Source organism: Mesoplodon mirus (assembly GCF_964341445.2).
Source record: "Mesoplodon mirus genome assembly, chromosome: 8".
Lineage (NCBI taxonomy): Eukaryota > Metazoa > Chordata > Mammalia > Artiodactyla > Ziphiidae > Mesoplodon > Mesoplodon mirus.
Genome location: NC_138984.1, coordinates 19,692,340 through 19,719,814, shown reverse-complemented (window position 1 = coordinate 19,719,814; position 27,475 = coordinate 19,692,340). Strand labels below are relative to the sequence as shown.

Below are 27,475 nucleotides of genomic sequence, written 5' to 3'. Positions count from 1 at the left end.
CTCATAAAAACTCCAGGTGGGGCTTCCCCGGTGGCGCAGTGGTTGAGAGTTCGCCTGTCGATGCAGGGGACACGGGTTCGTACCCCGGTCCGGGAAGATCCCACATGTCGTGGAGCGGCTGGGTCCGTGAGCCATGGCCACTGAGCCTGCGCGTCCGGACCCTGTGATCCGCAACGGGAGAGCCCCGCGTACCAAAAAAAAAAAAAAAAAAAAAAACCTCCAGGTGGAGTCAGCACGTCTGAAGAGGGAGGCAAGAAGAGCACTGTGCCCCTCTGAGCGCGCGACCTCTAGGGGTGCCAGTGTCCCATATGTCCTGGAAGGGCCCTAAGTCTGAACACCTGGCCCTGAATCCCTGGGTCCAGGGCTCCCCCACCCCAGGGCCACTCCCCCAGGGAAGGAGGGAGGACGGCAGTGCCGGCTCCTCTGGGTCGAAGGGAGGAAGTGTCCAGGTGCCCCTATCTTTCCTGGCAGATGCTGTCCACCTGCATCCCATTCTGCCTGGGCCCTGGGCAGAAACGCATCCCATCCCTGGGCGCCTGCTCGGGAGCCAAGGGTGGGGCACCTTGGCTCTGGGCGTCAGGCGGTCGCTGGGCTCCTGCTCCCAGGGACCTGGCGGGCACCTGCCTCCCCACCCCCTCACCCATCCTCTCTCTCTCTCTGGGGCCCTGTCTTCCCTTATATGGTGAAGGCAGTTCCTGGGGTGGAGGGGGGAAGGGACAAAGGTCGCTCTCCTCCAGCCAGCCTGCCACAGCTCCCTGAGATCTCCCAGGTGGCAGCTGCCTTCCCCCTGACAGGTAAGGCCACCCTGTGGGGACACACAGAACCACAGGTGGTGGGAGAGGAGAGAACAGGGTCCCCTGCTCCTGGCGGGTAGCCTGGGGCCTCCTGCAGCTCCTTGGCGCGGGTGTGTGGGAGAGGCTTCATTCTCTGCAGAGTCTGGAAAGGGCAGGGAGCCCAGTGTGGCTTCCTGGGCCTCCAAGGGAAGGACTGTGCAGCTTCACCCCAGACAACTGCTCTTTCCGAGCCCCACTTGCCGCCAGTCTCCACCCCACCTCAGGTGTCACCCATCCCCGCCCGACTGCCCTGGACAGATGAGTATCTGGGGACTTCTAGATGTAAAACTCTCCAGTTCTGGGCAAACTGGGACTAGCAGGTCACCGGTGACCTCACTCTCCCTCTAACCCCTGCGCCCACTGTCTCTTTGCTCATTTCTTCCTCATCTGAAATGGTTTCTTTATCTGTGTCCCCATTCCCTTGACACTCCTGGGACCTCAGGGCTCTCGCCTCTTGGATACTAGGGTGTGAGCAATAGCCATCAGGGATTGAATGGGCAAAGGCAGAGAGGGGGCGGGGGACTGGGGGCAACAGGACCCTGGGCCCTGGTCCAGGCTTGGCCGCCCTCGCATGCACCCCTGCCCCATCTCTCCTCCACAAGGACCCGTCCCCTCAGCCTCACCAGGCACTGTGGCTCCATTCAGCTAAAATGGGGGGGGGGCAGGGGAGGTGGGAGCCAAGTCCAGGTCAGGATCTTGGGATGTACTGACCACCCGCTTCCCAGGAAGCCTGTCCAGGCTCAGGGCGAGGCAGTCAGCAGGCTGGGGGCTGGGATATGTCCACTTCTTCTGCTCTCACGGGCCTAACAAAGCAGGAGGGTGTCCTTTGTTTGGGGACTGCCACATCCCTGTCCCGCTGAGAACTGCATGACTAAGAATGAAGACAGCACTCTGGGGCTCTCTGGAGCCCCAACTCTGAGGACAACAAGGCAGCAGTTACGAAAGGAAAGATGGGACCTGGGGGCAGCAGGAGCCCTAACTCCCTCCACGGTCCCCAGAAGGGCCATCCCTTTTATTCTGCGGTTCAGTCTTTCAGCTTCAAGAGTATTTACTGAGCACCTACTATGTGCTAGGATCTGGGGGCTACACAGACAAATGTGTCTAGGTCCTTGACCTTGGGGACCTCAGACTTATAAACATGTCCTCTCATCATCATGTGGTCAGGGGTCCAAGAGAGGCATCCGGCCAGGATGCCTTGGAGTTCCTGAGGAGGGGTCCATAGTCTAGCTTGAGGATTCCGGGAAGGTATCTTGGAAGAAATGAGACCTGAATTGAGTCAAGAAGAGCACGTGAGTGTTGGCCAAGTGAAGACAGGTGGCGAGGGCCCTGGAAAAGAAAACTAAAGGAGAAAAGAGGGACATGAGGGGAGGGTGAGAAGCAGCATGGGTGGGTGGGGGGTGGCCAGGGCCAGTGAACAGTGTGGTGTTACTAGAAGCAGAGAGAGGTGGGGGTGTGTTGGGGGCAGACTGGAGCGGCGTTCAGGTGGACAGAAGGGCCAGAGAGGGAGGGGTCCAGGCTGCTGCACCAATGGAGGGCTTTGGGCTCTGGGAGTGTTGGTGCCCTTCCTCGAGGTGGGGACTGAGGAGAGAGGGGACCAGGAGTGAGGGGGGAGCCAGTGAATTCAAGCTGAGAGAGAAGACATCACATATCCAAACCCAGGGCTGTGTTGTCGGCATTGGGGCAGCATGGGACCCATATTCTTCCCAGCAGTTCAGGAGAGACTGGAGGCTGGGGAGGACCAGGGGGGCGGGCCAGAGGCATCTGCTCTGACCAACGTCGACAGGGCAGGAGCAGTTGGCAGGTACCCTTGGAGCATGAGTCACCCTCTCGGGGCTGCCCTCCCCAGAATGCCCTTGCTCACCCCTTGCCTGTTCAAGCTACTGGAGGTCCCCAGTCCTGATTTCTCTCTAGGGAGAGAGAGCCCCAGCTGGAGGTCCCCAGTCCTGATTTCTCTCTAGGGAGAGAGAGCCCCAGCTTTGTCAAGCCCCTGCTTGCCATAATCTCCACTGCTTTGATGGACAAGAAGAGCCTCATCTTGTCTGCCCTCTATTCCTCTTGCTGTTTCCTCCTAGACTCAGAGCGTGTCTCTGTGGGACTTTAAATATTTATTTATTTATTTATTGGGTTGCACCGGGTCTTGGTTACGGCAGGCGGGCTCCTTAGTTGTGGCACGCAAACTCTTAGTTGCGGCATGCATGTGGGATCTAACTCCCTGACCAGGGATCTAACCCAGGCCCCCTGCATTCGGAGCAGAGTCTTATCCATTGTGCCACCAGGGAAGTCCCCCTGGTGGGACTTTAGAGATCACCTAGTTGTCGACCGCCCACCTCACAGATGAAGAAACACAGCCATGTCTGTACAGCTAGTGAGGGTCAGTCTGTTTTGGTGAAAAGAGGGATGTGGACGAAGGTGGTGATTGAAATAAAACAGAAAACATTTTCCTCCTTTGTACCCAAATTGGTTCGACTGAGCCAGGAGTCTTGGGAGCCCTGGGGCCTCTGTGGGTTGAGAAATACCTCATGCAAGAGGCCCTGGCCGACAGGGTCATCAGACAGGACCCAGGCACAAGGGGCTCCTACATGTGCAGTGCTGGCCGTTGGCAGGTGGCCCTGATCTGCCGGAGGGGGCGCTAATCAAAGGCTGGGCAGGGAGACCTTGCCCCCAGATTCCACAATGCCAGGGAGAGGGGCTCACCCTTCAGGACTCGGAAGAGGGAGTCTACCAGCAGTAAAAGACCAGGTCATTGTTCCAAGGGGTGACTCAGACTTCAGGTGCAAGGAGAGATTAGATAGATTCCAGCTGTCAGTGCACGGAGGTGGGGGCCACATGACCTTTCATTTATTAGTCACTGATTCAAGGAGCATTCATGGAGGGCAACTCCATGCAGGGCTGGGTGGTAGGTTCGGTGGGGAATGGGGTGGCCTCCAGCCTGGGAGGGAGGGGCAGGAAGCCAGGGACAAAAATAACCGGGGACAAGTGGCCCTCCTCCTTAGCTCATCAGAATCACTGGGGAGTTTTAAAAGCACCTATGCCCCGCCTCCCAAAAGGCAGAAAATAAAGTACCCAAGACTGGGCCCCACCCAGGCCTAATTAAATTAGAATCCCTGGGGATATGGATACATCCTGAGCATCGGAGCATCAGTGTTGTTTAAAATCTCCCTAGGGAGAACGGAGCGAGAAGCGTGCTTCTCAGGGAGGAGACTGGCTTGCCAGCGCACGGATTCTTCTGAACTAATTAAGATTCGCAATGCAGGGGGCGAAGGTCCCGGTGTTTTTGTTGTTGTTTAGGTTCTAATTCGTCCCCTCTCCAGTCCCGATTACTGTACTCAGTAGATTTAGATGGCATGGACTTGAAATAAAGCACCTTTGTGTTTTTAAAAAAAAAAGCTCCCTAGGTGATTCTGATGAGCAGCTGGAGTGGAGAACACAGCTACAGGTCAAAGGAATAGAGCCACGACAGACACCATGAAAGAAGACTGGGGAGAGAGTTCTTCCCGCTCAGTGGGTGGAGGGTGGTTCACATTGGAAGGATTCACTCATTCATTCCTCCATCCACCCACGCAATCACTTTAACCCACACACCCAACCAACCCCCCGACTACCCGCCCATTCACCCATCTGCCCACGCACCCACTCAGCAAAGTGACAGCGGTGCTCCGTGCTGCGATTCAGTACGGAGCAAGCAAACACGGTCCCACCCCGTTTTGTGTGGGCCACCAGAACAGTGACTGCAGGGTGTCTGGAGCTAGCAAGAAACAGGAAACTGCTGCATACACTTTTCTTTTATTGTGGTAAAATACACAGAACATAAGACTTACCATTTTAACCACTTTAAAACATACAATTCAGGGCTTCCCTGGTGGCGCAGTGGTTGAGAGTCCGCCTGCCGATGCATGGGACACGGGTTCGTGCCCCGGTCTGGAAAGATCCCACATGCCGCGGAGCGGCTGGGCCCGTGAGCCATGGCCGCTGAGCCTGCGCGTCCGGAGCCTGTGCTCCGCAACGGGAGAGGCCACAACAGTGAGAGGCCCGCGTACCGCAAAAAAAGAAAAAAAAAAAAAAAAACATACCATTCAGTGACATTCAATACATTCACAATGCTGCAGAACCACTACCACTATCTGGTTCCAGAATAGTTTCATCATCCCAAATGGAAACTCCATACCCACTAGGAGTCGCTCCCCATTCCTCCCAGCCCCTGACAACCACTAATTGCTTGCTATCTCTATGGATTTGCCTATTCCGGATATTGCATATAAATTCAATCATACAGTACCGGGCCTTTGTGTCTGACTTTTTTCACCGGGCATATAGTATTCAAGGTTCATCCACATCCACGTTGTAGTGTGTATTGTGCTTCATTCTTTTTTTTCAGCTGAATACCATTCCATTGTGTGGACAGACCACCTTTTGTTGATCTATTCATATGGACTTTTGGGTTGTTTCCACCTTTTGGCTATTGTGAATAGAGCAGCTATGAATTTCACGTACAAGTTTTTGTTTGAACACATGTTTTTTTCAATTCTTTTGGGTGTGTACACTTTTCAACCCTTATTTATTCTTTGATTTCTTTTTAAAAAAGAAAACTCTGTATGACGTATATATATTTTTTTGTTTGTTTGTTTGTTTTTTAACCAGGCATGGCCTTGATCAAAACTTTTCAGGAAGGAAAACTGTTTGGGGCTAGATCAAGAAGGCCTTGATTGCCAGGCTAAGGAGTCAGGGGAGACTTTTTGCAGTAGGTGATGAGGGCAGGTATTTAAACAAGAATGACAGGATCAGAGCTGGGTGAGAAGACTGGAGGATGGGCCCCCGGCCAATCAGGGCCCAGGGTGGGGAACCTCCCCCAGGTCCCTGAGCCCTGGCCTCCGGGCACATGAAACCGAGGCACCCCCAGGCCTTCTTTTTTTTTTTTTTAATATTTATTTATTTATTTTTGGCTGCATTGGATCTTCGTTGTGGTGCGTGGGCTTCTTGCGATGGCTTCTCTTGTTGCAGAGCACGGGCTCTAGGCACGTGGGCTTCAGTAGTTGTGGCACACGGGCTTAATTGCTCCGCAGTATGTGGGATCTTCCCAGACCAGGGCTTGAACCCGTGTGCCCAGCATTGGCAGGCAGATTCTTAACCACTGTGCTACCAGGGAAGCCCCCATGTCCTCTTCTTACTCTGATACCACCTCTCCCCAGGCTCATCCGCCATGACCAAACTGAGCGCCAAGGTGAAAGCCTCCCTCAACGTCACCACGCCCGGGGTGCAGATATGGAGGATAGAGGTAAGGACCTGCCTGGGCACAAAGGGGGCTCTGCAGGACTGGGATGGACCAAGGGAAGGGAGAACCCTGGGATTACTGACTGTCCTCCATCCTGCCCTGCTGGCATGCGAGCCCCTGGTGCCTGTCCCCAAGTGCCATCCCCACCCCCTCCTCAGGTATCGGGCTCCTTTTCCTCCCCACCCTCCTCACATCCATTCACCTTGTCAGTTTTCTCATGCCCTCTTCCTCCTGGCCTTCCTTTCTTAACTCTCCATTTGGTTAAGGGAGGCAGGGAAGCTGGGGCTCCTCGGTGGTTGACCCTCTGACCTCCCTTCCCTCCCTAGGCCATGCAGATGGTGCCTGTTCCTTCCAGCACCTTTGGCAGCTTCTTCGATGGTGACTGCTACCTAGTCCTGGCTGTGAGTGGGGGATGGGCAGGGGAGGGGGCTGAGCAGAGAGCAAAGCTCACGGTAGCAACATAGAGGAAACTTGAGGCTGGGGGCAATGGGAACTGCCACTTAACTTCACCCCAGGACAGCATTCACTGGGTGTTCCCAGCCTAGAGGTAGCTCCGCAGGGTCAGAGATGTAAGAGGCTCTCCCTGCCCTTGGGCTGTGAGCTCCCAGCTGGGGTGACCATCTGTGGATTTACAGTCTTGGGGGATCTTCCGAACTGGTGGGATGTCACCCTACCTTGAGCCCATGTTCCCAAAATCTGTAGTCAACTTCATTTCACCTTCTCAGTTTTTTTCCACATCCTGTATTGTTAACGCATTTGTACTTTTCCTTATATTGATTCACTTTTAAAATTTAAATCCATTTATTTAAAAACTTAATATCATTATCATGAATGGAACACAGTGTCCCCTGTCACAAACAGAAAGTAGCTATAAAATATTTCCATAGGGCTTCCCTGGTGGCGCGGTGGTTGAGAGTCCGCCTGCCGATGCAGGGGACACGGGTTTGTGCCCCGGTCCAGGAAGATCCCACATGCCGCAGAGCGGTTGGGCCCGTGAGCCATGGCCGCTGGGCCTGTGCGTCCGGAGCCTGTGCTCCGCAATGGGAGAGGCCACAACAATGAGAGGCCCGGGTACCGCAAAAAAAAAAAAAAATTTCCATAATCAGGGACTTCCCTGGCGGTCCAGTGGTTAAGACTCTGCGCTTTCACTGCAGGGGACGTGGGTTCAATCCCTGGTCTGGGAACTAAGCTCCTGCATGCCCGGTGGCGTGACCAAGAAACAAAATTCCATAATCATTTCATATATACATTTCATTGTATACCACCCAATCACCTATCAGACCTCTGATGGTCTGTGCACATCACTTTGGGAAATGCTGTAGTCCAACCAAGTTATTTCCAAGATGAGATGAGGAAGGCCCAGGTGGGGGAAGTCACTTGCCCCATGTCTCAGAGAGTCTGACAGAACTGGGCCACGATGCAGGGCTGCTGACTACCGGTCCCATGAACTTCCCCCATGCCAAGCTCCCCTGTGGCCCAGGCCCCACGAGCTTGTGAAGCAGGGAGGCAGGGAGAGGGCTGTGGGAGCCCAGGACCTCGGGTACACTGGACATGCCCTCTTCCTAGATCCACAAGACAGGCAGCAACCTGTCCTATGACATTCATTACTGGATCGGCCGGGACTCGTCCCAGGATGAGCAAGGGGCAGCTGCCATCTACACCACACAGATGGATGACTTTCTGAAAGGCCGGGCTGTCCAGCACCGCGAGGTCCAGGGCAACGAGAGCGAGACCTTCCGAGGCTACTTCAAGCAAGGCATTGTGTACGGAGGGGCGCGCTACAGGCTTGGGAATGGAATCAGGGCTGGGGAGGGACACCAAGGCTGGGGGGCAGACCTGGGGCTGGAAAGGGAGCCTGAGGCTGTGGGGGGAGCCCCTGAGAGTAATTTTTGTTCACCTTTCTAATCTTCCACCCCCATTTCTGCCGCTGCCCTGTCCTTGGTCTTCATCTCTCTGAGTGTGTCTTTGGCTGCCCCGGAGGCCATTCTGAAATTCTGTAACTCTGCATACCATGAATTTGTGTAAATCAACCCCTATTTGAATGTCCTGGAGAGCTCAGCACCAAAGGAGGCCCTCCAGGGCCTCATATCAAGTCTCCCCACTGGCCAATGAGCATATGACTGCTCCTTCTTTCTCTAAAGAAAAATTTCACACTAAAATCCAGATTTCCAGCTTCTTTTGAAAAATCTGAAGTTCTGACCTCCCGGCTTTTCCCATGGAAACACACGGTCAGGAGCCAAGTTGCTACTGACCTGGGGGATAGGCCAGGATTTCTCCAGTTAGCCACAGTCCCCACCCTTCCCTTTCGTCTTGCTCTCCTTCTTTCTACACTCACAGCAGCAGCCCACTCCTTTGAGTACCTGAGGTGGTACCTCTCCTGGCTTAAGTCTGCTTGGGCTGCCATAGCAAAATACAAAAAATACAAAAACCAAAAAATAGATTGGGTGGCTTAAACAACAGAAATTAGTTTTCTCACAGTTCTGGAAGTTGTCAAGTCCAAGATAAAGGTGTCGGCTGATTTGATTGCTGGTGAGGTCTCTCTCCCTGGTTTTCAGATGGCCACCCTCTCACTGTGTCCTCATATGATGGAGTGTGAGCAAGCTCTCTAGTGTCACTTCTTATAAGGGCACTAATCCAATCATAAGGTTCCCACCCTTATGACCTCACCTAGGCCTCATCTAATCTATTACCTCCCAAAGGCTCTATCTCCAAATACCATCACATCGAGGGCTAGGGCTTCAACATGAGTTGGGAGGGGACACAATTCAGTCCATAGCATCTCCCCTCTTTCCTTCACTTCAGTCCCCTGTCCTTAGAATCCTATCTGGTCCTTCTACATTACCACATTACCATGTACCCGTCTTCGCAGGGCTCTCAACAGGGCAAGGACTAGCATGAGGTGAGCGAGGCATCTAGGGTACAAACTCCAAAGAGGCACTCACTGCCAGGGTCGTGTAAATTGAGGCAATAGACCGACTTTGCATGGCCCTGAGAGTGAGTGCCTCCTTGGAGTTTGTGCCCGAGGGGCCTCATGCACCTCCCTAGTCCCAGCCCCAGCCCTCAAATGGCCCCCCTGGCAACCAGGTACCCAAGATCTGGGAGGACGGGGACCTATCACACCTTCCAGCCCACTCCCTTGGGTCAGTTCACCTCTCTTCACAGGATCCGGAAAGGGGGTGTGGCTTCTGGCCTGAAACAAGTGGAGACCAACTCCTATGACATCCAGCGGCTGCTACATGTCAAGGGCAAGAGGAATGTGGTGGCCAGAGAGGTGGGCATCAACCAGGGCCCTGGGCATGGCCTCCTCTCCCCGCTCCCAGCCTGGGTGGAAAGCAGAGGCTGAGGAGGGGTGAGGGGCAGAGAAGGGGTGGGGAAGAGAAGATGGGTGATGGGGGTGATGGATGGGGTCTGAGTGGGGTCTGCGCCTGCCCCATGGCTCTCCAGGTGGAGATGTCCTGGAAGAGTTTCAACCGTGGGGATGTTTTCCTCCTGGACCTCGGGAAGCTTATCATCCAGTGGAACGGGCCAGAGAGTAACCGCATGGAGAGACTCAGGGTAACCCTGCTGGTGCACCACCCCTCGCCCCAAATCCCACCCTGCCCCGACCTGCTCCTGCACCCAGCACCCAGCCTCCCTCCCAGTCAAACTTGCCAGACCGCTGCCACACCCCCAAGCAGCCCCCATTTCCCCAGGCGTCTCTCCCCTGACTGTCCAGGGTACTGTGTTTGAAGGTGGATCTGAGTCTTCACGTGTATGGGGAGAGTGATGCGTGCTGGAGTTCGCGTGTGTGTACACTGGCTGACCCACTCAGGGCTAATGAGTCCCTGCTGTGTGGCAGACCCTGTGCCAAGCATTGGGCATCTGGTGGTGAATGAAATGGGCAGCGCCCTGCCCTGGCTCTGGCCTCCAGCTGGCCGTCCAGTGGGGAAGACAGACATGGAGGGCAATATTGGAGAAGTGAGGGGTGGGGAGTGTGGCGCTGGGGGTTCTGAGAGTTCTAAGAAGGCTTCTGGGGGGAGGCAGGAGAGAAGTGGCTGGCGGGGAACCTCCTAGCTCAGCCAGAGCACAAAATGAGGGCTTTGAGGAGCTTGGAGCAGAGGGCGGGTGGGTCTCATAGGACATGTTATGTGGTCAGAAGTCTGTGTGAGAGGGTTGGGTTTTGTTCTCAGTGCCCGAGAGGCCGTTGAAGGCCACTCTGACTTTTGACAAGCGAGAGGGGGTGTAGGGTTTGAGGACACACAGGGAGCCCCTCTGGCCGTCTGGGTGAGGAGTGCGGCTGGGAAGGTGGAATCACAGGACTTGCGTGTCAGACTGGGGGTGACGAGAGAGGGGCGAGGCAGATGTCAAAGGATGTGCTTTTTGTGGGGATGGATGGAGTCCCATTTCCTGAGATGGGAAGATCAAGAAGCAACAGAGTTGGGGAGAAAATCAAGAGTTCGGTTTGGGACATCTTAAAATGGGGTTATCGTGGGAGTTGGAGAAATAGGATGAAAACAGAGGGCTGGGCAGGAGACAGATATGGACCTGAGCGCAGAAGCCTTGGGACTGGGTGAGAGGGCCTGGGGCGGAGCGAAGTGGAGAGAGAGTGGAAAGGCCAGTAACTGAGTAGTAGACGTTGGGCAGAGGAGGGTAAGCCAGCCCTGTGTGTGAGTGTGCATTTGGACATCTGTGTGAGCACATGAGAGACTGCTGTGTGTGTGTGTGAGTGTGTATGTTTGGGCGTATGTGTGAGCACATACGTGAGCCTCTGTGTGTGTGTATGTGTGTGTGTACACGGCTTTGGGGCAAAGAGACTGAGGACTGTGATCTTCAGGGCTCACCTCTTATGCAAAACTGTGAAGTAAAATCACAAATTTCAAACAATGTCAAAAACGAAGGCCCAGTAAGTCCCCTCCAGACCCTCTCCTGCCCAAGAGGAAACCTGCTCTTCCTGGGTTTTTTGCCTGGTTTCCTCACATGCACCTAAAAAGCTTGGTCCCCCATCAAAAGGGAAGGGCCGGGCAGGTGCCTCCCCCTTGGGGCTGCTGTAGGGGGCTGGGCTCTCCAGGTGTGGTTTGGGGTGGCAGGCACTGCCCTGTCCCCTGCCCCCCGCCAGCCTTCACGGGTCCTGGGGCCTCCCTGCAGGGCATGACCCTGGCCAAGGAGATCCGAGACCAGGAGCGGGGTGGGCGCACCTACGTGGGCGTAGTGGAAGGGGAGGACGAGAAGGCCTCGCCGCAGTTGATGGAGATCATGAAATATGTGCTGGGCCAGCGGAAGGATCTGAAGGCCGCCATGCCTGACACGGTGGTGGAGCCGGCACTCAAGGCTGCCCTCAAGTTGTACCAGTGAGTGCCCAGCTCCCTCTGGGCTCCTCTTGACCCTGGGGGACTTCCTGGGGGAGGATTCCCCAGGCGACGTCCCGGGACCCCCCTTGTCTATGCCGCACGTTTGTCCTGCAGCGTGTCTGACTCAGGGGGAAACGTGGTGGTCAGAGAAGTCGCCACGCGGCCACTCACACAGGACCTGCTCAGTCACGAGGTGAGAGGGTCTGGAGGACGCCCCCAGACCCAACTCCCATCACCCCCCTGCCCGCCACCTGCCCACTCTCCCCCAAGTAGGAGCGGCGCCAGGGGCCTGGGCGGCTGTGGAGGAGGGGGTGGCGTGTGAGGGAAGGCGACCTCGTGTGCCTGCAGCTCCCCCAGCCCAGCACCGAGGGCGCCCTCAGGCTCTCACCCTGCGTCCTTCTCTCCCGCCTCCAGGACTGTTACATCTTGGACCAGGGGGGTCTGAAGATCTACGTGTGGAAGGGGAAGAATGTCAATGCCCAGGAGAAGAGGGAAGCCATGAACCAGGCACTGGTGGGCCTGGGCATCAGGGAGGAGAACTTGGAGGAGAAGGCAGAGAAGCCGACTCCAGCAGGGAGAGGGCAGCGGGGTCAGGGCCAGGCACAGCCCCAGGCAGAGGCCAGGGAAAGCTCCGAGCCTGATTTAGCTCCAGGGGGTCTGGATATCCGCTCTGTAGCCATCTTGGCGGGTCTAGGCACGTTGCATAGCCAACCACCCGGCAACCTGGGGGCCTCTGAAGAATGCGGGCTCCCACCTCCAGCTTGGCTGGGACAAGGGAGGGAGAAATGGAGGCTGGCCTTCCTACAAGAGGGGGTTGGGGGCTTCCCTGGTGGCGCAGTGGTTGAGAGTCTGCCTGCTGATGCAGGGGACGCGGGTTCGTGCCCCAGTCCGGGAAGATCCCACATGCCGCAGAGCGGCTGGGCCCGTGAGCCATGGCAGCTGAGCCTGCGCATCCGGAGCCTGTGGTCCGCAACAGGAGAGGCCACAACAGTGAGAGGCCCGTGTACCGCAAAAAAAAAAAAAAAAAAAAAAAAAAAAAAGAGGAGGTTTGGTCAGCATGGGGCTGAGGCCAAGTCAGAGTTTGGGGTCCCTGTAGGAGGCCAAGTCAGAGTTTGGGGTCCCAGTAATTCTAACTGGCTTGGGGTCAGCGTTGGATTGGGGGTGGGGTTCAAGGTTGGAGATGGAGGCTGGGATCAGATTTGGGTCAGATTTGACCTTGGGGCTGGGGTCAGAAGTGAGTTTTGAGGTTAGTAGTGGATTCAGGGTTGAGGTCAGAGCCAGGTTGGAGGTGGTGTCGAGTTTGGAGTCTGGTTTGGCCTTGGGGTGGGGGTCAGAGCAGGGTTAGGTTTGGGGTCAACCTGGGACTGTGGTAAGATTCTGGTTTGGGCTTGGGACCGGGGTAGATTAGTGGTTGGGTCTGGTTGGGGTTAGAGCCAGGCTTTGGCTTTCACTAGGGGGTGGGAACTGGGGGAGGGACACAGGCCCAGCCACCTCCTTCTCTTCCCAGAACTTTATCAAAGCGAAGCAGTACCCACCGAGCACAGAGGTGGAGGTGCAGAATGATGGGGCCGAGTCAGCCGTCTTTCAGCAGCTCTTCCAGAAGTGGACAGTGCCCAACCGGGCCTCAGGCCTGGGCAAAACCCATGCCGTGGGCTCCGTGGGTGAGGGTTGGCCCGAGGCAGGGTGGGACCAGAAGCCAGGAGCGGGGCCCAGAGAGCACAGACCTGTCTCCTGCCCTCCTTCCTGAACACGCCTCTTGCATGTGCACTTTCACCCTGGCTCTGGACACCCCAGGTTGGGTGGGGACACAAAGGGACTTGGAGAAACTCAAGAGTTGTCACAGAAAGGAGCTGAGAACAGCCTGACTTTCATTTGGAGTGGGGTTGGGTCTCCCTGGAACCCAGAAAACTTTAGTCTCCTGGACAATATTTGCTGAGGGCAAGCTCTGTGCCAGGCACCTGGGGGTGGAGAAAAGGGTTGTCCTTTCTCTGGCTGCTCTGGGAGGCCCCGGTGAAGCATGAGCCTTACTGGAGGGAGATATGATTCTGTGTTATAACTCTGCCACTCTCCAGCTGCATGACCTTGGGTCAGCTACTGAATCTCTAGCCTCAGTTTCCTCATCTGTAAAATGGGTCTAAGAATTGTAGCTTCCACTCAGGGCTGTTGTGAGAACCTGGGGGAACTCAGCTGGTGACACTGGGTTTCATGATTCCCCCTCACTCCAGCTAAGGTGGAACAGGTGAAGTTTGATGCCACGTCCATGCACGTCCATCCTCAGGTGGCTGCCCAGCAGAAGATGGTCGACGATGGGAGTGGGGAGGTGCAGGTATGGCGAGGGAGGAGGGTGGCCCGGGATGGGTGGGGAGGGGTTGGCAGAGCCCGTCCTGGACCTCACACTAGCCTGGTACCCGCCCCAGGTATGGCGCATTGAGGACCTAGAGCTGGTGCCTGTGGATTCCAAGTGGCTCGGCCACTTCTATGGGGGCGACTGTTACCTGCTGCTCTACACCTACCTCATTGGCGAGAAGAAGAACTACCTGCTCTACATCTGGCAGGTCAAGCCACACCCCACCCTGTCCAGAGCATAGCCAGCTCAGCTCCCCCCTCCACTATACCCAGGCTAAGTGGCCATTGCGCTTGAATTGAATATCTCTGGTGATGGGGATTTCACCCCTTTTCTATCTTGGAACTGCTTTGGCTGTGAGATCCCACTGACACTGAGTATCCCCACTCACAACCCTTTCCCCTTTTGATTCTCTGAGTCTCTCTTCCAACTCCCATTCCCTTTATCTGCTCTGGCTGTGGGTTTCTATGTCCAGATGTGAGGGAGCAGGGAGATGCTTGGGTGCTGGGTTTGAGTGGTGTGGTAGCCATGGTGTTTCCCTGAGAAAGGTGCAGTAAGCAGGAGAGGAGGTTTGGGGTCAAGGTGGGTCAAGGGTGGACTGGGGCTGGGATCAGAACTGAGGTCTGGGTCAGGTGGGGATTTGGGCTGTGTCCGGGGTGGGGCTTGGTGGGGAAGACAGTTGGTTTTGGGGCCAGGCAGAATTAGGGATGGAGTTGTGGCTAAGGCTGGGGACGGAGTCAGAATCGGGGGCTGTCCTCATCCTACCCTTTCCATCCTGCTCATCCCCAGGGCAGCCAGGCCAGCCAGGATGAAATCACAGCCTCGGCCTATCAAGCAGTCATCCTGGACCAGCAGTACAACAATGAACCAGTCCAGATCCTGGTCCCGATGGGCAAGGAGACACCTCACCTCATGTCCATCTTCAAAGGACGCATGGTGGTCTACCAGGTGTGGTTGCTGGACCGGGGTGCCTGGCAGTACCAGCAGCTGAGGCAGGATGGGCATCCAGGAGATGGGGAAGGGGACATAGGGTGGGAGCGGGGCTAGGGTGAAGCCTATTCTCCATAGGAGAGGACTGTTTGAGGCTCCATCATCTATGTGGAATGGTAATAGAAACAGCAATTCAGTATTTTATTTTATTTTATTTTATTTTATTTTTTTGCGATACGCGGGCCTCTCACTGTTGTGGCCTCTCCCGCTGCGGAGCACAGGCTCCGGACGCGCAGGCTCAGCAGCCATGGCTCACTGGCCCAGCCGCTCCGCGGCATGTGGATCTTCCCGGACCAGGGCACAAACCCGTGTCCCCTGAATCGGCAGGCGGACTCTCAACCACTGTGCCACCAGGGAAGCCCCAATTCAGTATTTTTAAAATCCATTTGATAAACACTTAGCACATAACATACAAGTACTGTTTCTCTCTACACCCCTACTCCTCGGGCCCTCTCCATGAAAAAAGAAGTTATTGTGGCTGGATCTGCCTAACGATGGACCTGTCTAAAATGCACTGGCGCCTTTTGACATAATGAAATAGCCGTCTCTTGCATTCCTTTAAGCAATAATCTGGTTATTGAGCACTTACTAAGCATACAGCCCTCTGCAAAGCGCCAAGGAGGAGAAAAATGCCATGCTAATGCTGTTTACCATCTTGTTGGGCAACCAGTGAACCAACAGCCCAAGGCACTGTGTGCTTAAATGCCAGAAATATGTTGCATTCAAAGGGGAGCATGCATACAGTAATCAGGGAATAGGCCTAGAGTCCATGATGGAAAGGGGGTTTGGAGGAGGTCTTGACATTGGGGTCAGAGTTGAAGAGCTCAGCAGAGGTAAAACGAGGGCATGCGATGCAGGGGCACAGCCAGGACAAAGGCCCAGAGGAAGGGCCCCATGGGGAACAGTGAGAAACTGGCCAAGCTACATGGAGGGTTTGGAGAGAGCTGAGAGTGACTCTGGAAAGGAACTCTCCACCTTCAACATCAAGGGCCGCGCTGAAAGCTGGGCTCTAGTCTGTAAGCCGGATGAAGGTTTCAGGCAGGGAAGCACCCATGACCAAAGCACTGTTTTGGAAAGACTGCAGTCTGGTGGTGGTGTAGAGGACCGGGGGGCGCAGCAGACCCACCCCACCTCTGTCGGCCCTCTAACCCCCATCACCTTTACTAAGTTACTCCTGCCCCTCTCTCCCTGCAGGGAGGCACCTCTCGGGCTAACAGCGCGGAGCCTGTGCCCTCCACACGGCTGTTCCAGGTCCGGGGGGCCAGCCCCAACAACACCAAGGCCTTTGAGGTCCCAGCCCGGGCTGCCTCCCTCAACTCCAATGACGTCTTCGTCCTCAAGACCCAGGCTTGCTGCTACCTGTGGTGTGGGAAGGTGTGTGCAGGGTCCAGCCGCCTCCCCCTCCCCGCGTGCGTCTTGGCGGCCCCCCAGCCTCAGAGCTGCCTCCCCGGGTGGGTCAGGGCAGGGGCCTCTGGCCGGGTAGGTCCCCCTCTCTGGTCTCCCTGATGCCTCTAGCCCCGCCTCGCTCCTTCGCGGCGCTGGGTCTGGCCATCCTGATTCTCTACCTCTGCGTCCGAGTAGGTCTCTCTCCTTCCGTTTGTCTCTGGACACCCATGTCTGTCCCCGTGTTGCTCTGTCTTAATGTCTTGGGTTCTCTCACTTTCCCTGTGCCTGTAGCTGCCTCCCCATTTATCTCTGTCAGGAGGGCTCAGTCTCTTGGAGACTTCCTCCTGCCCAGTAGGAGTGCAGACTCTCTTGTCTCCTCTGCCATCCTTTGGGGCATCAAGGGCAGAGGAGAGGTTGGGAGAACTGCCCCTGCCTGGGCCGTGTGCGTGGGGCCCTCATCCAGGAGAACCTCCCAGGCCTGGGAGCTCTGGGCCAGTGCATGTGGTGGAAGGAGGGGGAGGCGTGACACTGGAGATGGGCTCCCCCAGCACAGCCGACCCCCCCTTTTCCCAGGGCTGTAGTGGGGACGAGCGGGAAATGGCCAAGGTGGTTGCTGACACCATCTCCCGGACCGAGAAACAAGTGGTGGTGGAAGGGCAGGAGCCGGCCAACTTCTGGATGGCCCTGGGCGGGAAGGCCCCCTATGCCAGCACCAAGAGGTAACTCCCAGGTCCCTCGACCGCCAGCTCACTTTGCGAGGCTGGAGAGCCTCCTGGCACCTCCACCCACATGGCCCAGAGCCTGCAGCAGGTATGGATTGAGAACTCTGTGTGCCAGGCTCTCAGGGCTGCCAGGTGAGTAAGGGGCAGCCCAGGCCCTTGGAGCCTCTCAGGCACTGGGGCTGTGTCTGTGCTGCTTACCCCGGAATGCCGGGGGCCTGGTGGGGGTATTTCCACAGCCATAGGAGGCAGCTCAAAGAGAGGGGAAGGGTTATAGGTGTGCCCTTTGGGAAGAAGATGCCAGGGTCCCAGCAGCTCCTGTCCTTCCATGCTGCCACAGGACCCAGATGCTGAGGAACACAAGCTGTAAACCCTCTTTTTCTAAAGAAGGTCCATGATCCACTATTCCCCAGTTCAAAAGCAAAAGGGCATGTACTACAGTAGCAGCAGGAGGAATAGAGGGAAGATATCAGGAAGAACTTCCTAACAGGACTATAGAAGAGCCACTGAAATATATGTCCTGGAAGATCGGTGGGAACTTCTCCCTTGGAGAGCTCCTGGACTCTTGGGAGGATGCGGGAACTTTTGTGTGATCAGAAGAAAGAGCATTTTCCTAGGAGACAGGCTTTCCAACGTGATCTCCTCTCCACCTTGCAGGCTGCAGGAGGAAACCCTAGTGATCACTCCTCGGCTCTTTGAATGTTCCAACCAGACCGGGCGCTTCCTGGCCACAGAGATCCCTGACTTCAATCAGGATGACTTGGAAGAGGATGATGTGTTCCTGCTAGATGTCTGGGACCAGGTAGGTTTGAGGCCTGGGGACCTCCCTTCCCACCACCTCAATCCCCAGAGCCAAGAAATAGTGGCTTTAGGGATCGGTAAGGTTTGACGTTTACTTGGCTCCCATATACGTTCTCCCTGGGAGTGGTGTTATGAGCCCACGAAAGAAGAAGGCAAGTAGAGAGGAACATGCCTGGAGGGACTGCAGGGCAGGATGTATTCTTCTCCCAAAGTCCAATTCATTTTATGAGGTAGAGGAGTGTTTTTAAGGGTCTTTGGCTCTGGAGAGGCTGGGAGTCACACATCTGCAGAATATCTAGGGAGAGGGCATCTGTCCAACCTCCATTTCCAGAGGCAAAATCAAGGCCTGATGGGGCCTGCCCAAGGTCAGGGGCTACTTCTGGACATCTGAGCCTGGGGGAGCCGAGAGAGGACAGGAAGGACTGACCCTGGGTTGCTCCACAGGTCTTTTTCTGGATTGGAAAGAATGCCAACGAGGCCGAGAAGAAAGCTGCAGCCACCACGGTGCAGGAATACCTCAAGACCCACCCCAGCGGCCGGGACCCCGAGACCCCCATCATTGTGGTGAAGCAAGGACACGAGCCCCCCATATTCACGGGCTGGTTCCTGGCTTGGGATCCCTTCAACTGGAGTGTGAGTGGCCCCAGCCCACCTGCTCCTTCCAGCCAAGTGCATCCTTCATGGCACATCGAGGGCAGGGTGGACTCCTGGCTTTTCTGTTCATTGTGATGGACGACCTGTGATATATCTGTAAAGGGGTTTGAGGAGACTTAGAATAAACAGTAAGGCTGCAGCAAGACCATTAAGGCCCCTGGTGAGGGAGAAGAAAGGAAATCTATCAAAAACCTAGGCTAATGACAGTGTCTTGCTTGTGCACTAGATTTAGCTCAAAGCTCTTGGACATTATTGGTAAGAGCTGTACTGATTATTTAAATGCAAATTAATTAAAATTTGCATTTAAATTGATTAAAGAATTGATTTCTTTAAAATTAAAGAATTGATTTCTCACTAAATTAATGAATTAAAGAATTGAAATTAAGGAACTGATTTCTCACTAGTCACATGTGACTGGTGGGTACCATATTGGACAGAACAGAAAAAGAACATTTCCATCATCATTGCAGAAACTTCTATGGGACTGCATTGGTGGGTCCTCTGAACATGTCAGTTCTAAAGGAAAGTGTCTAAAGACGGATGTCTCCTGGCACTAAATTCTAAGCAAAATGGGTCCTATATGTGGTCCTTACCTGAGGGACAGTGAATCAGATTTCCACAGGATTTTCTAAACTGGTCTCAGATAGAAGCAGAGGGCAGCTCCTCAAAACGGAACCCCAGTGAATGTTCTCTGAAGGAAGGAGGAAGGCTAAGGTAGAATGAATGTTGGCCTGGTGGCTTTGGGTACATGAAATTGACACAACAGATGAGATTAGGGAAACAAAGCTTAGATTAATTTCCTCAAATGTGTTTAAACAAATTCAGTGTTTGATGAGCTAGGTTTAGTCTTGATGATGGATTCAAACAAATCTCAAGGCGGCACACCTAGATGCCAGAATTTCTCAAATCCAGGTCAGTGTCCCAAGTCAACAACTCTGGCAGGTCTTCCCCCGCCTCAGGTCTGTGCTGCCATCTCTCTCAGACTCATTCATTCACTCACTCAATCATTTATTCATTCACTCATTCATTCAGTCAGCATAACTGGAGCTCATAATGTGCCATGCTTGCTGCCAGGCCCTGGGGATGTGGAGATGGGGCTCCTCATGGAGCCAAGGTCCCCTGTACTCCACTCCTCCATGGTAGGGTCCCCTCCAGGCTCTGAGAGGAGCCCCCCAGTTCTCCAGGACCCCTCAGTCCCCCAAAGCCTACACAGTGTGGGCAAGGATCTCAAGACTGTGGGCGGCTGCTTAGACCCCGAGGGTGGGGAAAATTCACACTTTCCATCCCCATGTTGGGCCAAGCAGGGCAAATAGCCCCCTGCCCCAGCCTGTTACCCGTCAGCCCTTCGTGCTCATCCTTACCATCCAACCTCCTTTTTCAGGGACATCCTCCAGCCTCCCCCTGACCTCCCTCATCTCCTTCTCTCCCCTGGGCCCTAGGCCAGTCTTCTTTCAAAGCCTGAAGGAAAATGTTCTTCCGTCTCCTCTGCTGAGACCCAGGTCTAATTTGTTACTTACTTTACCTGCAGAATGCCAAATCCTATGAGGCCCTGAAGGCGGAGCTTGGAACCTCTGGGGACTGGGGCCAGATCACTGCTGTGAGTACGGGGCAGTTGGCGGTGGCCATTGACAATGGTCAGACCCGTGAGAGCTGAGAAACCTCCACGGAAGATGACAGGGTCCTCTGCTTGCTTTCCATTGTTCCCTCCCACTTCTCCTAGAAGTTCTTCTTGCTGTTTAACTTCAGTGCCTCTAGCTGTTTTGTCTCCTCCATTCCCCAGTGAAATGGTTCCCAAATTTTATCATGCATGAGTCTGGGTGATGGAGAACTAGGGGATGGGGGAAGCTTATTAAAATGCAGATTCCAAGGTCCCACTTCCCGAAATTCTGGTTTGTAGAGTTGGGCTGAGACCCAGTAATATGTGTATTTTTCACAAAGGGCCCAGGTAATTCGATGCAGTTAGTCCACAGATCACACTTGGGGAAATAGTGATGTCTCTACTATCATCACCCTGGGGATTCCCTTCTCTGGGTAGAATAACCTTTTCCTCCGATGTTTCAGTTAGTTCATGGAAATGTGTTCCGCCTACAGGCCTAGGATGTGGAAATAGGAAATCAAAGTTCACAGGCCTGTAGGGGAAACAAGACCAAGTAGACTCTGCAGAAGTGTGTCCAGAACATGAGAGCAATTTCCCAAGCATGCTGGGTTATCAGCAGATAACACGTGTGGCCCCTCAGCCTCACCCGCAGGCTGGGAACCCTGTGGCACTCAATAAACCCTTCTTGGTTGACAGATGGTGCAGGCGTGAAAGCATAGATAGATAGGTCAAGGCTAAGTGAATTTACGGATGACTGTTTCACAACAGATAAGAGAAAGAGGGTCATAAATGTCCAAGGTAGACCTCAAACATTAGGGTAGCCATGGAGAAGTTCATAAGTCATAGAACAAAAGTCATCTTACACCAACTGGCTTTGGCTGAATACAGACCGCCAAGCTTTAGCTCATGGGCCCTGTCCAAAGTGCCATGTTTTTATGAATGTGTGTATGTGCGTGTGGACAGTGGGAGGCGCGGGTCATGGAAGGCTTCTTCTTTGTTTGTTTTTTTTTTTTTGGCCACACCTCAGGCTTACGGGATCTTAGTTGCCTGACCAGGGATTGAACCCGGGCTCTCGGCAGTGAAAGCGCCGAGTCCTAACCATTGGACCGCCAGGGAATTCCCATGGAGGGCTTCTTGAAGGAGGTCCCCTAGGGTCAGTGTTGACTTCAGAGAAAAAGGCAGCCTGGGAGGCAGCCACATACCAGCTGAACTAACAGTGTTTTCCTTTTCTTCCCTAGGAGCTCACAAACCCTAAACTAGACGTGTTCAACGCTAACAGCAATATCAGTTCTGGGCCTCTACCCATCTTTCCCCTGGAGCAGCTGGTGAACAAGCCTGTGGAGGAGCTTCCCGAGGGCGTGGATCCCAGCAGGAGGGAGGTGGGTCAGACTCTGAGAAGGAGGACGAATCTGATTTAGTGAGAGATTTCCTCCTGAAAGGTGAATGGGAATTATTCAGGCAGAGTGGGTTACTCTTGGAGAAGGGAACAGTATACACGAAGCCCAGAAGTAGGAAGTAAACACAGCTCGGGCGAAAGGACGAGGCGGCCAGAGCGGTGGGGTGTGTGGAGCTGGGGAGGGGCGGCTGAAAGGGGGGCGGGGGACTGGGCAGTGCCTTCTACGCCAGGCTAGGGGTGGGCGGTGTCCATTCTAAAAGTCAAGGGGAACCATTATGGTGAAGTTGGGGAGTGGCAGTCAGGTTTACGCTTTTCAAAGACCACACTCTAGTTGCTCAGTGAAGAATGGACTGGAAGGTGGCCAAAGCAGCAGCCACAAGTCAGGCTGCGAGGTAGACGGGAGCCTAGAATAGATGGTGGCAGGTGGAGGTGGGGGTGGGTGGAGAGAAGGAGAAGGTTTAGGGAAGTATTTCGGAGGTTAAGTCAACGACACTTGGTAACGACCGGATAAAGGTTGTGAGAGGGGAAAGTTGTGTCATTTTCTGAGATAAAAATCCTGGGTCAGACCCAGCTTAGAAGGGGACAATCATGAGTTTAGTGGCAGCCATGTCGTTTGCAGCACCCAGGAGACATCCTGGTTGAACTACATGTTTGGCGGGCTGGCAATTCAGGGGAGCACCGGGGAGGACACTCATTGCCACAGGGTCCATCAGGTAGCCGCACCTGCTGTCTGTGTGGACCACCTGTGGGAGAGAGTTTGGCAAGAAGGGCTTGTTAAAAAACACATTTCTGGACTCTTCCCTGGTGGTCCAGTGGTTAAGACTTTGTGCTTCCACTGCACGGGGTACGAGTTTGATCCCTGGTCAGGGAAGTTCCGCATGCCATGCGGTGCGGCCAAAAAGAAGAAGAAAACAAAACCCACATTTCTAGTATTCATTCCCACTTCATGAAGGTCTAAAATAGACTGCAAATCTAGCCTGAGAGGGTACTGAGAGAAGAGAAAATTTACTCTGTGTATAATAAACCATAAAGAAGTCTTAGAGATAAATTAATGAATCTACAGAAGAGAGATGACTATTTTCTCCAGGAACATCTGTTATGGGTTTGGGCCCGATATATGCATAAGTGTATTGTTTCCAGAACATTGCATCCTGCCCGTCACCTTTAGAACCCTTTTATGCATTCTCTCCCACATCCACCCATGTGTCCTCACTGTAAAATTGGGATGATCCCAATATCATATAATATTATATTATTCATAATAATGTTACAAATATTATTACTTGCCCAGCCCCTGGTACATAGGAATTGCTCTATACATGTAGGCTGTTATTATCATTACTTGTTCTGCACCTGAGAAAACTCAGACCCAGAGTGGGGAAGTGACTTGCCTAATGTGATGTAACTAGTCAGTAGCAAAGTCAGAGCAAGAATCAGGTCTTCTGAGTCCCGCTGGTACTGTCATATCATGTAGCACAGAAAAAGTATTTCTAAATGGAAGGGCAGACAACATTATTATTATTATTATTATTATTATTATTTATTTATTTATTTGGCTGCACTGGGTCTTTGTTTCAGCATGTGGGATCTTTAGTTGTGGCAGGCGAGCTCTTAGTGGCAGCATGTGGGATCTAGTTCCCTGACCAGGGATCGAACCCGGGCCCCCTGCATTGGGAGCATGGGGTCTTAGCCACTGGACCACCAGGGAAGTCCCCAGACAACATTATTGAACCAGGTGATTAAAAGGGGGCTAAATATTGACAATATATTTTGTTGGTAAGGCTGTGGAGAAACATATATTATTCTGTTGGTGTGAGGGCAGAAAGTTACAACCCCTGTAGAGGGGAATTTTGCAATATCTAACAAAGTTAAATATGCATTTACCGATTTCAAAACATGGAAGCTAAGTAGATCGCTAATTTTGAATATAACAAACGGAATCAAGACAACCCCGCCGTGGTAGAAGCAGTCTAAAAAGTCTTAGATTCTTTTTAAAAAATCAGTTGCTGCTGATTTCTCTTTTTCATTGTGGGAGTAGCGTGGATTCTTGCAGCAGAGCTGTGGGCTCCATGCCAAGTGGGGAGCGTGGACAAGCTCTCTGGCTGCTCCAGACACAGACGCAGTAGCAGGAGGGTCATCTGTTTGAGTACCAATGAGTAAACCACAGAGAGGCGGGTGTGGGCATGGGTGAGGCCAGTAATCAGCTGGTAGGACCACAGGGTTCAAGAACAGGACCAGTGGAAAGATACAAGTCCACTGGGATGGGCAGTCCTTGCCCTCTAGCCTGGGGGTCAGAGTCCAAAAGTCTCAAACAAGCTGCAGAGCCAGCTTGGGTGGGACAGAGGGCACCTAAGGCACTTGCAGACCATCGAGACGGCAGCCACAGCTGTGAGGGACCTTCTTCCAAAACAAGGTGCTCCACTGCCCTGCCTGGGGGGCGTGGGGAGGGCTCCCAGGAGCCTTGAGCAGAAAATGCCCAGAGGTGGGATGACAGGTTAGAAAACTGGGGCTTCAGATACACCTGAGCTTGAAATCCATCTACAGGTGTTTACCAAGAAGCTGTTCAGTTCAGGGCTCTCTGAGGGAGTCACAAAAACATTCTCCAGGGCAATCCTACATAGCAGAACAGCCCGGGTTGAAAAGAAACCCATTGCTCTCACCCCGACTCTGTCCCCTTCTGGTGCCTGGGGGAGCAGAGATGGAGGTGGGAGATGCTCTTTTCTAACAATTTTAATTTGGGGGTCTTACTTGAGTATGCCTTGAGGATACTGGCCAGCTCCCAGAAGTTTCACTACTATATCATGTTTGAACTGGGAGCAGAGGTCATTTCAGTCTTATGGCTGAAGAGACCCAAGGTCTAGAAAGGTGACTCCCAGTCATGATTTTCAAACCAAGAGTGAAAAGGTAGAATTTCGCTATCTAATCTTCTAGATTATCCACAGGATGAGAGAAGCTGGTACATGTTATTTACCCAAATATTTTGTTTTCCACTCAATAGCTAGGCAAAATTTGGCTCTAAATTTGTTTTGTGGCTTTCCTAGCTTCTTTTCTTAGCATCTTTCCCCTCACCTCAGTTGTACCCCTGCTGCTACCTGCCACCATCTCTAAGCAAAACCTGTTCCCACAAAATAATGGCTGATGCATTCACAGTGGAATATAGAAGCCTGGTGAGGTTTAACCAGGAACATGTTGCCTTTTAACTAGGAACAAACCTAGAAGCCAAGAGAGATGAAGATAACTATAACGATAAAATTCAGTCACCTATGAGCACAGTAGTATACATTGCCGGTCTGGGAGGGAAAGATGACCTTTACAGGATCCCTGAAATCACTCAGGAAAGGGGGTGAGTGTGGTGCAGTGGAGCATGTATTGGGATCAGATGACCTGAACTTTCTTTTTTTTTTTTCCCTTTAAAAAAAAATTATGGTGAAATATACATAATATAAAATTTACCATCTTAGCCATTTTTTTTTTTTTTTTTTTTTTTTTTTGCGTTATGCGGGCCTCTTCACGGTTGTGGCCTCTCCCGTTGCGGAGCACAGGCTACGGACGCACAGGCCCAGCGGCCATGGCTCACGGGTCCAGCCGCTCCGCGGCATGTGGGACCCTCCCGGATCGGGGCACGAACCCGTGTCCCCTGCATCGGCAGGCGGACTCTCAACCACTGCGCCACCAGGGAAGCCCCATCTTAGCCATTTTTAAGTGTACAGCTCAGTGGCATTAATAAACACATTCACATCATTGTGCAACCATCAACCCTGCCCATCTCCAGAACTTTTTCATCTTCCCAAACTGAAACTCTGCACCCATTAAACAACTCCCCCATCACCACTCCTCCCCCAGCCCCTGGCACCCACCATTCTGCTTTCTGTCTCTATGGGTTTGGCTCCTCTAGGAACTGCATGTGAGTGGGCTCATACAGCATGTGTCTTTATGTGATTGGCTTATTTCACTCAGAACAGTATCCTCAAGGTTCATCCATGTTGTAGCAGGTGTCAGAATTTCCTTCTTTTTTAAGGCTGAATAATGTTCTGTTGTATTTATATACCACTTTTTGCTTATCTATTCATCTGTCAATGAACACTTGGGTTATCTCCACATTTTAGCCATTGGGAATAATGCTGCTATGAACATGGGTGTACAAATCTCTCTTCAAGACCCTGCTTTCAATTCCTTTGGGCATATACCAAGAAGCAGATTGCTGGGTCATATGGTAATTCTTGAGGCATACCATACCGTTTTCCATAGTGGTTCCCAGCAATGCACAAGGGTTCCAGTTTCTCTACATTCTTGCCAACACTACCGTTTTCTGTTTTTGTTTCGTTTTTGTTTTTGTTTCGTAATAGCCATCCTAGTGACCATGAAGTAGTATCTCATTGCAGTTTTGGTTTTTGTTTCCCTAATGATTAGTGATTTTGAGTGTCTTTGCATGTGCTTATTGGCCATCTGTATGTTGTCTTTGGAGAAATGTCTAATTAAGTCCTTGCCCATTTAAAAAAAATTAATTTATTTTTGGCTGCATCATCAGAAAATAGTTGCAAGTCATCAGATATATGACTTGCAACTATTTTCTTCCATCTGTGTGTAGTCTTTTTTTTCCCCAGGTATGTTTGTTTATTTATTTATTTATTTGCTGCACTGCACACCATGTGGGATCCTGGTTCCCCAACCAGGGATCGAACCCGTGCCCCATGCATTGGGAGCTTGGTGTCTTAACCACTGGACCACCAGGGAAGTCCCTGTGTGTCGTCTTTTGATGCACAAAATTTTTTAATTTTCATGAAGTCCACTTTTTCTTTTTTTCTTTTGTTGTCTGTGCCTTTGGAGTCACATCTAAGAAATCACTGCCAAATTCAATGTCATGAAGCTTTTTTTTTTTTTTTTTTTAAATAAATTTAGTTACTGGGCTTCCCTGGTGGCGCAGTGGTTGAGAGTCCGCCTGCTGATGCAGGGGACTCGGGTTCGTGCCCTGGTCTGCAAAGATCCCAGATGCCGCGGAGCAGCTGGGCCCGTGAGCCATGGCCGCTGAGCCTGCGCGTCCAGAGCCTGTGCTCTGCAACGGGAGAGGCCACAACAGTGAGAGGCCCGTGTACCGCAAAAAAAAAAAAAAAAAAAAAATATTTATTTATTTTTGGCTGCGTTGGGTCTTCGTTGCTGCATGCAGGCTTTCTCTAGTTGCGGCCAGCGGGGGCTACTCTTTGTTGTGGTGCACGGGCCTCTCATTGTGGTGGCCTCTCCTGTTGTGGAGCACGGGCTCTAGGCGTGCGGGCTTCAGTAGTTGTGGCTCTCAGGCTCAGTAGCTGTGGCACATGGGCTTAGTTGCTCCACGGCATGTGGGATCTTCCTGGACCAGGGCTCGAACCCGTGTCCCCTGCATTGGCAGGCAGATTCTCAACCACCAGAGAAGCCCTCTCCCATTTTTATAGAGAGGAAAACTAAGACCTAGAAAGAGAAGCAACATTATAACCAAGCTGTCAAATGTGGTAATTCTTATTTCAGGGTTAGTGTGAACTTGACCCTGGTCCAAAGAAAAGCAGCTCTATCTGCGGCATGTTGTTACCATCCTTTTCATTATGTTCCAAATTCAGGGATCAAATCTCTTGGATCTCAAAATGCCACCTCTCCCCTTCCCATCCCTTTTCTGGCTCTCACACTGGCTGTTTTTGCTCACTTGATTTCTGTACACACCTATATGCCTTAACAAGTCGAACTCTGGCAAGAACGTGACCTTTGCCCTCTGGCCCCTCTCCTCTTCTAGGAGCACCTGTCTGTTGAGGATTTCACCAAGGCCTTGGGGGTGACTCCTGCTGCCTTCTCTGCTCTGCCCCGATGGAAACAACAAAACCTCAAGAAAGAAAAAGGACTGTTTTGAGAAGCAAGAGTAGCTGTGGTTTAAAGCAGTACCCTACCCCACTTGCAGAGCTTCATTTTATGACTGGTATTAGTTCTGTATTAATGGAAGTGAAAATTTACAGTTGTACCTGTGAGCAGCCGTCTGTGGCAATGTCACTTCTGTTTAGTAATCTACCGATTCCTCCATAAGGAGCCTGTGGTCCCAATTTCAGCTCTGAAGAAGGTGGTTGCATTTTTTTTTTATCCTGGGTGTTGCCTTACTTTTAAACCATCCTGTTCTAGAGCTTTCCCTTCTTAGAAGAGCAG

At 52.8% G+C, this 27,475-nt stretch overlaps 1 protein-coding gene across 1 annotated transcript; it reads left to right on the top strand.

The window, feature by feature from the left end:
* The first annotated feature begins 755 nt into the window (after nt 1-755).
* VIL1 (villin 1) lies at nt 756-27,232 on the top strand. Its single transcript, XM_082630991.1, has 20 exons — nt 756-794; nt 6,020-6,105; nt 6,429-6,503; nt 7,669-7,865; nt 9,265-9,373; nt 9,547-9,657; nt 11,227-11,429; nt 11,544-11,622; nt 11,844-11,942; nt 12,937-13,090; nt 13,655-13,755; nt 13,847-13,984; nt 14,563-14,721; nt 15,958-16,137; nt 16,723-16,868; nt 17,526-17,670; nt 18,114-18,302; nt 19,852-19,920; nt 21,159-21,299; nt 27,075-27,232. Exons 2-20 carry the CDS (start codon nt 6,031-6,033, stop codon nt 27,186-27,188), a joined length of 2,484 nt encoding a protein of 827 aa, XP_082487117.1. The 5' UTR covers nt 756-794; nt 6,020-6,030; the 3' UTR covers nt 27,189-27,232.
* The last annotated feature ends 243 nt before the right edge of the window (nt 27,233-27,475 follow it).

What these genes read in the sequence shown, in the direction of transcription:
- VIL1 (XM_082630991.1), top strand. Translation starts at nt 6,031, where the DNA reads ATGACCAAACTGAGCGCCAAGGTGAAAGCCTCCCTCAACGTCACCACG. An exon ending in CCCTATGCCAGCACCAAGAG is followed by an intron (nt 16,869 to 17,525) that starts GTAACTCCCAGG and finishes TCCACCTTGCAG; the next exon opens with GCTGCAGGAGGAAACCCTAG. An exon ending in TGGATCCCAGCAGGAGGGAG is followed by an intron (nt 21,300 to 27,074) that starts GTGGGTCAGACT and finishes CTCCTCTTCTAG; the next exon opens with GAGCACCTGTCTGTTGAGGA.